General features: G+C 39.5%; 1 protein-coding gene across 2 annotated transcripts; it reads right to left on the minus strand.

Annotated features, from left to right (window-relative positions):
• Positions 1–1348: 1348 nt before the first annotated feature.
• LOC145493247 (3'-5' ssDNA/RNA exonuclease TatD-like) lies at positions 1349–11268 on the minus strand. 2 transcript variants are annotated; one of them, XM_081472671.1, is made up of 6 exons: positions 11135–11268; positions 8081–8239; positions 7496–7793; positions 6199–6508; positions 5259–5457; positions 1350–4345 (listed from the first exon to the last, which is right to left on the minus strand). In XM_081472671.1, the coding sequence occupies exons 1-6, from the start codon at positions 11160–11162 to the stop codon at positions 4014–4016; spliced, it is 1326 nt and encodes a 441-aa protein (XP_081328797.1). In that variant the 5' UTR covers positions 11163–11268; the 3' UTR covers positions 1350–4013. The 2 variants fall into 2 exon arrangements, with proteins under 2 accessions (XP_081328796.1, XP_081328797.1); XM_081472670.1 differs by lacking the exon at positions 11135–11268 and having other exon boundaries at positions 1349–4345; positions 8081–10257.
• Between the last annotated feature and the right edge of the window lie 43 nt (positions 11269–11311).

Consider the following 11311-nt stretch of genomic DNA (forward strand, 5'->3'; position numbering starts at 1 on the left):
ATTTTGAGCGCAGCTACATCCCTCAAATTTGCCATTTATCTTAATATGCTGTTCATAAATTGTTCAGAATTCAGTCTTGAAGAAAATCGTTTGCCGTCTTATTCCCATACAACACTAATTTCTAACGCGTGCTGCATACCAAGAGAGCTTCCAAAACCGTGATAAGGGCAATTATCGCCTTCTTTTGTGTTCCTTATTAAAGAACTTTAGGTTTGAGTGTAAAGCGGAAGTTTTCTTTTGATAAATAAAATCAAAGAAACTCACCTTGTTTCAGCAAAAAGACAACGAAAACAGCGAAAGGCGCTTTGAATGTCCTGCGAAAGCCGGCACAGATTTCCCGCCTTTTATTACGCTTTTTCCCGCCTGAATTACAACGAATCACGTGCTTAGCTAAATCCAGGGACCAGTAGGTAAACGGATTCCTCTGCTGTGAGCCGAAAACGAGTCCCCGTTTTCAGTTTTAAAATATTATTTAGAAATTATTCGGGAAGTTAGTATTCGCGAATGCCAGGTTTTGAAAAGGATTTTCTTTTGACGAAATGTAACGGGGTATCGCCCGCACCCCTTCTCTCTAGATCTATTACTGATTGCAAACTAATAGAGTTACTGTGATTTACTGCTGTCATTTCTTCGTAGGAGTTTTGCTATCCATTCATCACCGTTGAACCTGAGTGGCCTTCAATGTTCTCCGGAACCTTTCTGGAAAACAACCATTGACCACTGTGTTGGATGAAAGTGCAAGTACCTTTGTAAAGTGTCTTTTCCTTCACTTATGGTTTGAACAGGAGGATTAAGGAGTGGAGTTTGGACTTCCCACAAAACTAACCCTGTGTGGTTATTTTGTTGTACGGGTTTTTCTGCGTGTACCGTTTAGCATTAACTCACGAAATAATAGAAATATTTACTCAACCTTGTTCCTAAGTTAACCGCATACATTTGCTATGTATGATAGAAGGCAACGTTGTTACAAAGAAACATGTATTCGTCCATATCTCACTTCACTTAGGGGTGAACTATATGAATTTTGGGGGATAGCTGATTTTGAAAAAATATCCTATGGGCATACTTGTACCAAAATGAAAATCATACACACGACCACTATCGAAAAAAAAAAAACAGATTCACAAACGTTCAGTGAGCCGAACAAAAAATGTTATACGGATAAAAAATGTCATGCGTTCCGCGGTACGCGTCCCGAGAAAAAAAAATTCCCTAGTGCATGAAAGAGCCCAAAACAATTCGTCCCTGTACCAAATCACCCACCAAACTCCTCCCCCACCCTCAAAAGTCCATCCCTTACCAGAAGTGATGAAGTGTCGAATTCATTACAGTGTCTAACAATAAAGTAACTAAGCACTGCAAAACTCTGGAACGTGATTTAGGATTGGACGATACAGTTGTAACCTAACAAATGTTTTAAATATTAAACATTATGAAGTAACTAAACTTCTTGATGTGCTGGCGATCTTTGTTGGCCTCGTCAAGGTCGTTCAAATCTTGAATGTAGAAAATCGCCCCATAAAAGGCAAAACAGAAAGCAAGAAAGAGAATGCAGGATGTATTTATCGAACCAAGTTTGTATATAAATGAAAACTGGAGCACTCATAACCCACCCCATACAAACGTCACAGCTACTAAATGGTCCTAAGAGGGTACACAACACACAACACGCAGCAAAACTACAGCTTTCTGTTCGTACGAAAAGGTTTTTAAATGCCATTAACACCGACTTCGAACTTTAAATCAACAACTTGTCCGCTACAGTCCACTCGAAAGTCCGCAATATTGTAGAACAATCGAGAGACATGGATATGATGTCATTCGCCCCTGAAGAATTGTTTTTGGGGGCCAAATTGGTGTCCATAGAAAGATACACACACGAACGCGAATTTTTCCGCCTTACCCGATTAGAACTGCGTTCTCTCGAACGCAAAAAGTTTTATTCCCATCAATTGGTATTCCGTCATAAAATTATGGCCTCTGGTACAAAATGGAGGAGACTGGTTTCAAATCAGATCAAACGGAATGGGCTGGGTGTCGGTCCAGGATTGGTTAACAAGAGCAATAAGGTTTGGGTTTTGTGACTTTTGTCCACGGCATGGTATTGACCCAGTGTTGAGTGAAGACCCAGGTGTCGGGGATAAGATAGGGAACAATGAACGGTGTACGGGAAAGAGTCAGGAAATTCGCACTTTTACTAGCGATTCACCGAAAACAAACATAAACAAGCTAATATACAGAACAGGAAACCAAAACGAAATATGAATCAAGCAAGCAATGATGACCGAAAAATAACGAAACTTACAAGCTTTGTCTGGCGACTGCGACGAGTAAAACATGACAACGGACATCAAAAACTAACGGCAGAAGAAGCTATACTTAACAATAGAGAAAACAGATGAAAAAATGTACACGAAAATATGAAACGTTGCGTAACTGAAAATAATTGGCGAAACTAAGTATCATATGCACGGAACAACTAAAAGACGGAAAACAAAGGCCTAAAACGCGAAAGCACAACAAAATTGAGACTCCGTGGCTACAAACTCAACTGGGAAATCATGAGTGGCGCATAAAGGAAACGTACATGGAAATGCAAGAGAAATAGAAAGCGGACAGCTGGGAGAACGCATGGGAGAGTGCACGAGGAAACATATGGTATGTGAACGCAAGAGGTCGAGTTTTATCTATGCTGGGTTCAAATTAGTTTCAGTCCCCTCCCTAACAACAAACTCGCCTCTCTGTTGTAGCAAGAAAAATGCCCATTAAAAACATTTATCGTAATTAAATCGCAAATAAAAACCTCCAAAAGGTTTACTGCGTGTTTCTCACAACAGAAATAGCAACTAAATACTGCAAAGAAAACATCAGAAAGAACCAATGTCTCTCAATAACAGTATAATATTTGTAATATCGATATCGCAATTTTACAAACTCTTTTTATAGCACTTAAACTCTAAAAAAACTGTAACGTGAAAATCACTTCTAGACTAACCTATTTAATCGAAATGAATACTTTTATCTTGAATTGAGTATTTTAAATCAGAGCGAACTGACCCAAACAGAAACCAATGTAACAAAACTAACGTAGCACATTCTGAACTCTAAACACTGACAGAGCTAACACTTAGCAAATACCACTTACACATGCAAAAGACGGACATGTGTTTGAAGACATCACAAGGGTTTGAAGTTGACAACAAACGTATTGCTAGAATTAGCCTTAATAAATAACTTATAGGCAACCGAGACACAACCCTCACTAGCCTAAAACATTTTTGGTGCCAGGTACAGCCCAAATGTACACTTTCTCCTGGACTCTTTTTGGTAGAAAGTACATCTATTGATAGCAAGATTCCTACTATTAACTACACTGGACCAAAACTTAAACAAAACATTGTAACAAATTACTAACAAATATCACTTCTCTGTTACATGTAATAGTTGACTATATTGTAATCTTCGAAGGTCTGAGTTGAAGTGATTTGCTTTCCCTTTTTCTAACCTTTCAAAATACTTGCTTATAATAATTATCTGACTGTTCCGCAAGTCAGTTTACGTAAATTTGTTCTACACGTCCGAAATATCTCCAATGTGCGGCAGAATATACCTTATCGATCCCGGGTGGCGTAGCACAATATTCACCACAAGACTTGCCCATAATCTCTAATTTCGACCTTATGCTAAAATGATACACTGTACATTTGAAACTTTCTAGCAGAAACCTTTTTGAGTGGGTAGTACAGGTAAACATGATTGTCGCTTTCAAAAAAGCCATCTAAATCTCTATCGCCACAAAGAGACTTCCAACTAAATAGCCATCAGAAGAAAGACGTTAAGAGATTTCTTAAAATTCTACATTAACTAAAAAAGAAGAAAAAAAATGACGTCCAATAACGAGCTGGACGATTGTCAAAACGTTTACTGGAATAGCAAAAATTGCATATTTCCATTTTTACTATCTGCAGGTCTGTTAAAACAAGGACTCCTTACTCTCATAATATCATTAATAATTATTCTCTTTCCGCTCCATTGACAGCAGCGGGCTGTGTCGTGGGTGCAGGGGGCTTCAAATCAAAAACCCGCCTTGCATTTTCTGCTGACGCACGGGCCACCTCTTCCGCATCAACACCGAGACATTTTGCGACAGTGTGAGCCACTATCGGCAGAGTACACGGCTCATTTCGTCCAGGCTGGCATCTCTTTAGAAGGGACTTGCAAACATCATCTAAGTCCTTTTCCGGCGCATTTGGGATCATGTAAGGTGCATCACTTTCAAGAAGAACTCTGTCCAATGGAAGAACACCCTCTTTGAGAGCATCTCTCAGTGCTTTGCCAGGGGTTTCTAGAGAAAACATAAATTCCCAACGGTTGTAAGATCATGCTTGACAGTGAACCTGTTTCCTTCCTAAAAATACTTCGAGGCTTTTTTTTCTTTTTCAATTCATTTCAGCGTTTGACTAAGTCAGGCTTCTACGACTAGGAGTGATTTATATCCAAAAAGAACTTCAAAATTTAAAGTTTGATCTGTGTTTGTAGCAAATTGCATCACATTACCACGTAACGTCTCTTATTGTTTGGCTAGCTCCGTGAGCAGGCAAGATAAACCAAATCATGCCATGTGATTGGCTACCTGACTGGGCAGGTACTATCTCGCCTGCTCGGGACTACCTGCTGTGTCCCGCAAAAACATTTTCCGTGGGTTTATTGACCTTGTTTGTTTAACTCCGTCTTGTTCCAAGAACACCCCCAAAAGAAAAAACGAACTTGGCCAATATCTAGCCATCTTGACCTCATGCTTGGTCAACAGAAGGCATATATATCTTTTCTTTATCACCCTTTATACAAATGACAGCCTTTTTTGACATTATTGATCACCATTTAAGAAATAGAAAACAGAAACACGAGTGGAAGTTTGGGAGAACAAGAAATGCTGTGGGAACACCAGCCGCAGGCGAGTTTTTCCACAGCTTTTTCGAGTTCTCCCAAACTTTCACGAGTGTTTCTACAACGCGATAGAAACACGGAGAACATGTTTTCTATTTCTTTTAGAAAGCACCGCGACGAAAAAAAAGGAAAACAACTTGTTTACTTTGATCATCAAAATGTAAATTCTCTTTGCACGCGCCATCATTACGTCAACAGCTCGTGCTAGTTCTGTGTTTCTATCGAGTTAAAGGAACACGATTTTTAACCAATCAGCACGCATATTTTCTTAGGGCTGTTTTCTAAATAATGACAAACGTTGCTCCACTAACCTTTGCAAATAAATCCACAAATGCCAATATAGAATCCCATTGCAACATAGGCACTCATTTCTGAAACACTACCAGTGAAACAGTGAATCACGATAGATGGTAATCTGCCACTAAACTGACTCAACACTTCAATGAATTTCTGATGTGATGCTCGCTCATGTGCTAAGAGTGGTTTCTGAACTTCACAGGCAATCTCGACCTAACAAGAAAACAGAGCAAATTCCAAGGTCAACAGAGATATTCTCCTCACCACCTGTCAACATTTTGCATGATTCACTTGGGAGAATTAGGATTAACACAGGACTAAGAAAGTGCACAGTCAGGTCAGGTTACAACATTACTATATACAACTTCTATTTAAAAAAAGTTGTGACCAAGCATCATTACCACATATGACATTGACAGTCACTGCATGGCATCCTGTTAAATACACCAATAACATACAACTCAGTACCACATAGGTGTGCAGCCTGGGAATATTTGGGAATTTCTTGGCCAGCTTGTAATAAAAATCTCTTGATTTTTGAAAACCTCACTGTCCTGCCTTTAACCCTTTTTACGGAACAATGTGCCCTGTGTACTTTCCCTCAGTCAAGAGTAATTCAAAAAGACTGTGACCCCCCCCCCCCCCCAACAAATGATGCATAATTTCTTGAGTAGCACTACTAGCAATAACTTTCACACTCCTCAAAGGGTTGATTGAAGAGGATTTTTGTCTGGTCCTGTAAGTATGCTGTATGACAAAATGTCAATGTCGACAGCTCACCAAATTTGTTTCATTGTTGTAGTAATCTTGCATGCACACCTCAAGGACTATATGTAAATATTAAGATTTACTCTGACTTGACTTGAAAGAAACTGTAACTGCTTTTGGTCTGTTTGATAAACACTGAAACCTTTATTTAAACCAACAAAAATAGCTCAAATTAGGAGGAAGTACCTGTTTTGTGAATGCTTCAATCTGTGCCTTCTCGTCTGAGTAATTCCTGTGAAAATCCAAACCAACTTCACCAATGGCGACAACTACGGGATCCTTTGCTAATTCTTCAATCTCCTTGGCAGTTTTTTCATTCCATTCCTTTGTTGTAAAATGAGGATGTACACCCACAGATGCATACAGGACACGTGGATGAGCTTTAGCTTGAAGGACAGCTGACTGACTCATCTGTAATGTGTTTCCTGTTAGAATCATCTGCTTGATTCCTACAACTTCAGCCTGCTCTATAACATTTCGAATATCTCTGGAAAATCTAAAAGGGAAGAACAAAGACCAATCCAACATGAAAACCAGTACAATTAAGGAAAATACTCTCAAATTTACTTGGAATTAACCAGTAACAGTAGGCACTACACACACTGGCTGCATTCACCTAGAAAGGCATATAACACATAAAAGTGAAGCCTTGGACCCAACTGGCTCATAGCTTACGCAGCTTATTCAGGTGGCTAGGAGTATTTCTACTACCCCTGGACGGGATGCTAGTCCATCGCAGGTCACTCCCCCACAATTTGTTAGGTTTCCCCAGAATTCACCAGTACCCATTTATACTCCTGGGTGGAGAGAGACGCTGTCAGAGTTAAGCACCATGCCCAAGAACACAACACAGCGTCCCTGGCCAGGGCTCGAACCCGGACCGCTCGAGCTGGGGACGAGCACACTAACCATGAGGCCACTGCGCCTCCACCATATATTACACATACACTCCATCAAAATTACAGTAAGAGCATCAGGTTCAATTAGGTTCAAAATCGTTGAGAGAAAGTTTCTAACAGTTCACACCTTGACAGCTTATATAAGGAAAAAGTAAATTTTGTTTGTTTTATGCATCCCACATTTACAGTACCTAGACTCATAATTTATATATCCCACTCTGTTGTGTGCATCTTCTAGACATGAAAATGTAAAGTTGCTGTTCGGCCATTATATTTACCTCTGGTATATATAAAATCTTAGCAAATACAGCCATTATTATAGTGCACTACACTCTTTATGACAGGCACAGTGGCCAAATGGTTAGTGCCCTTAAATATGGATTTACATGTAGCAGTTAGGGTTTGAGTCTCTCTCCACACAGGTGAATAAATGAGTACCAGCAAATTCTGGGGTAATTTAGCGAAGGACTGGCTTCCTATCAAGGGGTGTAAAACTATTTCATTTCACTTCCTGATATGGAAACCGTAGATACCTCCCAGCCTGATGGGCCACTAGGCTTGAAAGTAGACTTGTCGAAACTTACACTTTATTTGGTAGATTAACCCCCACATCAATGAGCTGCAACACTTTATCATCAGGAACTGTCACAATGTCATTAGGGCCTTGAGGGCGTCGCCTGTTCCTCCAACCCTTTTGGTTATAATTATACTGGTTTGAACCATAAGCATAATTGCTCATCTGTGGAATTGGCATGACATAAGATGGAGGAATCATTGATGGAATAGACACTCTGCCACTGCGGCCTCCTCCTGAGTTTTTGGCTGGTTCAACTTTTATGATTTTATCATAGAGTTTAGTTCCATTTAATTGAAGCAAGTGACCTAGATTGAAGAAAAAAGTTCTGTTACAATAGTTCTATAACACTTGTTTACCACGTTGACAGTTACAAAAATGCATATCAATCCAGCTCTTGAACTTTCCAATGTTATCAAGATTGGCTAAAAGTTAACTCTAACTGAAGGCACTTTAGACTTGAATTCACCTCTAACCCCTGTAGCCAAAAGGTGATTTCTGCTAACCTTGAGCTTGGAGCGCCATTAGAAATTCCAAGCCATTTTTTTTTTGATATAACAAGCAGAAGTCCTCCTAGAGTTTCTCTAAAATGTACCTGCAAGATGTTCTGGAACATTAATAAAACCAAACCCTTGTGAGGCACCAGGCCGGTCCACGGCCAATTCAATCCATGACGATGATCGCAGGTATGGAGTGCTATCAAGGCCAAAGTGGCGAGCCAAGTCCTCTTTTGTTGCTTTAAGGGAGAGATTTCCTGCACAACAAGGCATACCAAAATAATCAGTTAAAACTGCAGGCCCCAAGTAGGGCTGTAAAGTCTTTTTGCAGGGACTCGATGTCCGGGGTAAGTACTCCTGTATATAAGCCATATAGGTATATGCCGCTACGAAGGGTATGGTTTTCAGGCAGTTCACAGGGGTTTCGAAATGTTTTGAAGTAGACGTTTGCAGCTGGAAGAGTAGGCGGCTGTGACAAGTTAGGGGCCACAACGCCCCTTGTCCTTGGGGTCTGAGGGCATGCCCCCTGCCCCCAAAAAATAATGTGAAACATCACATTGGTTGAAGGTTTCAAATTTCACATTACTCATTGTTTTGTAAGTATGCAAATTTTTTTATCTTTTCAAACCTAAAATTATTTCCAAATGAAAGGTCGTTCTTGCCATTTTTCTCTTATTCTTTATTTATTGTTATTAATTAAAAAAAGGCCAGGATAGTTTCATTTAAAATTCCGGTTTTAAATGTGGTAACTGTGAAACAGCACAGTCATGTTTCAAAAGCAGGTTTAGATTTTGCTTTGCTTCCACATGTGCAAATTATCTCCCCAGAATTTGATGGCCGGAGGAAAAAATAGTTGAACTTAAGAGCTCAAATTGTTGCTATCAATTAGCAACACAATTTTAGATTCCAGTATTCATGCTAGTTAAAGTAAAGACTTTTCATTTTGTCTTTTAATATCATTTATAGTGGGCTGTGATCTCCCACCTTATCTGTTATAATATAAAACAAAGTAATCATATGGTCGAATGAACAATAACAAAGTCCAACAACTCATAAAATGATTTCTTGTGTGTATTGGCCAAATTTTTCATCTACCTACCAAGCTTGACTTTTTGAAGCCAAAAGAAAAAAATAAGTTTTTTGCGATCGTTTTGCTGCCATGATGTTAGAAGCAACAGCCAAATGAGGTAACCCAGAACTTCCAACTCTCACGATTTGGTCGTTAGACTCACGATTTCAGGACTCATCTGATGGTTTCACAATTTAACCTCAAAATCTCACGGTTTTCCAGAATGAATTACAACCTCAATCAGATCTGGACTCTCAGATCTCAACTCGATTTAAAATAATAGTTGCAAATACAAATCAACTCGCTTAAGGATTGAATATTAAAATGTTTGGGTTTCTTCTCACTGGGGAATCTGGACCAAGCTATTTTCAAACCTCGTTCTAATATCCAATCACAGCACCAAGTCTCCTCGGAAACGCGTTGTTTCATGTGTTCAAGGTGGCAGAACGAGATGTCAAAGACTCTCCTGTCGGTGTTTCATGTCCTAAGGTGTTAATTAATGCTAAACTGGCACTAATTTTGGCAGTTTGAACCCTGCTAGACATTATTAGCATTAACATTCCTTTGTTTTAAAGCATTTTTGTAAATCTTACTATTGGGGACCCAAATCTTGATACTTTTTGGGGTAAATTTTTGAGACCTCAAGATTTGGGGGTTTTAGACTTTGTGAGGTCTGGTAACCCAGCCACTTATTTAAAACTGGAAGATGAGATGGCTACAAAAACACGATAATGCGAAGGGCACAAAATACAGTGGATGATCTGAGCTTTCTTTTTAACAAGCTTGCTTCCTAATGTTACATGAGAAATTATTACTGCAAAATTGAAATTACTCTCCCATCTTAAAGATCTATGCTATAACCTGAGTAACTGGCAATAATAATAATATTATTGTATAATCAAGTAGGCAGAGTAACTCCTGCGGTCACTGGCTTGTTTTGAAAACACTGAGTTTAGTCTACAATAGGGTGTAAAAATCAGACAGTTTTGGTCTAGATTAGCGTATAATTTACTGGGAAAGTGGGTCGTTTGTAAATAATTTAGTCCAGAACAAGGTTCTTTACCCTGGGTTCTATAGTTGAAACTGAAAGTCAGAAGCGACTTTGTAAGATATTGCTTTAGTTAGTGTATGTTGGACTATGATATTGATAAAGTTTCTGCATGGAAATTAGCGAGTCTGGGATAGGGTAGGGGTTTTTGGTGCCTAGTCTAGGCAGGTGGAATCATACTTTGCAATACTTCACACACAATTGTTTTGTATTGAAGTCATACATTGGCAGATAAAGCCTCCATTGTGAGTCGCCCTGGTGGGTTTTGAGTCGTCTCTGGCGACCTAACGACTGCCATATTGTAGCCCAGAAACTTGTTCAGTGGATAATGCTATCCACCTTTCCTACAATAATTATTGGACCCATCCTTGTCTTGTAAAATGCTGAGTGCCCAAATCACACAAGTAGGTCTCTTATGGAAGAAATAAACAGATGTTCTTTCATGGCGACTTCCGTTACCCAGAGGACCACTCTGGGTTCATAAAAGACCGCTACTGACTGATCAGAGATTTGAAAGGAGAGAAATTTCAATGCATGCACACGTATGGCAATGTTAGCGTAAATAGCAGCTTCAGATTTCACCGCGTGCACGGTTTCATGTACGACGTCCACCACAACTTCTTGTGCAATTCAAAGCCACGACTTTGCAAACTGTAGTTAGCCTTGTAGTTCATATTTTGATCTAAGTTTTTATCAGTGACGTTTGACTCGAGTCAGCTGGGGCGAAGTGGTTTGTAGGATTACAACACTAAACGTGACAACTTCAATTCAAACGAAATATTGACAGCTTCGGCGCGGGGCGTCCAGAAGCTAAAATATGCCCAATAACGTCATGAGCAAATAACCAAAGCAGTTTGAAGCGGTGAAAAATCATCCAAAACAACATAAACAGCTAAGAATTAAGCTTACAAACGGTGGCTAAAAACAGATGTAAAAACATCTGAGTGTAAACTTGTGTTTTTCACCGGAGCTATGAACGTGCTTTAGAATTAGCCCAGTTTATCTCAACTATAAATGAAAATTGTTTCGACTTACCGATATAGAAGCGTCTATTCGCTGACATTCTTCTTAAGGACCTAAGCAAGGGTTGTGTAGGAAGCGAAAAGCTTGAAAAATGATATTCGTAAAGATGGGGTTCAAGTGTAAGCTCGTTCAGCCGAATCACATGTAGCACAACCTAAGAAGCTGGACAGGAAGTTGGCGGGAACGTGA

Source organism: Orbicella franksi, chromosome 7 (genome assembly GCF_964199315.1).
Source record: "Orbicella franksi chromosome 7, jaOrbFran1.1, whole genome shotgun sequence".
In the NCBI taxonomy this organism is placed as follows: domain Eukaryota; kingdom Metazoa; phylum Cnidaria; class Anthozoa; order Scleractinia; family Merulinidae; genus Orbicella; species Orbicella franksi.

What these genes read in the sequence shown, in the direction of transcription:
- LOC145493247 (XM_081472670.1), bottom strand. Translation starts at nt 8,354, where the DNA reads ATGGCTTATATACAGGAGTACTTACCCCGGACATCGAGTCCCTGCAAA. An exon ending in TGTTCCAGAACATCTTGCAG is followed by an intron (nt 7,794 to 8,080) that starts GTACATTTTAGA and finishes TCTTCAATCTAG; the next exon opens with GTCACTTGCTTCAATTAAAT. An exon ending in TTGAAGCATTCACAAAACAG is followed by an intron (nt 5,458 to 6,198) that starts GTACTTCCTCCT and finishes TTTTCTTGTTAG; the next exon opens with GTCGAGATTGCCTGTGAAGT.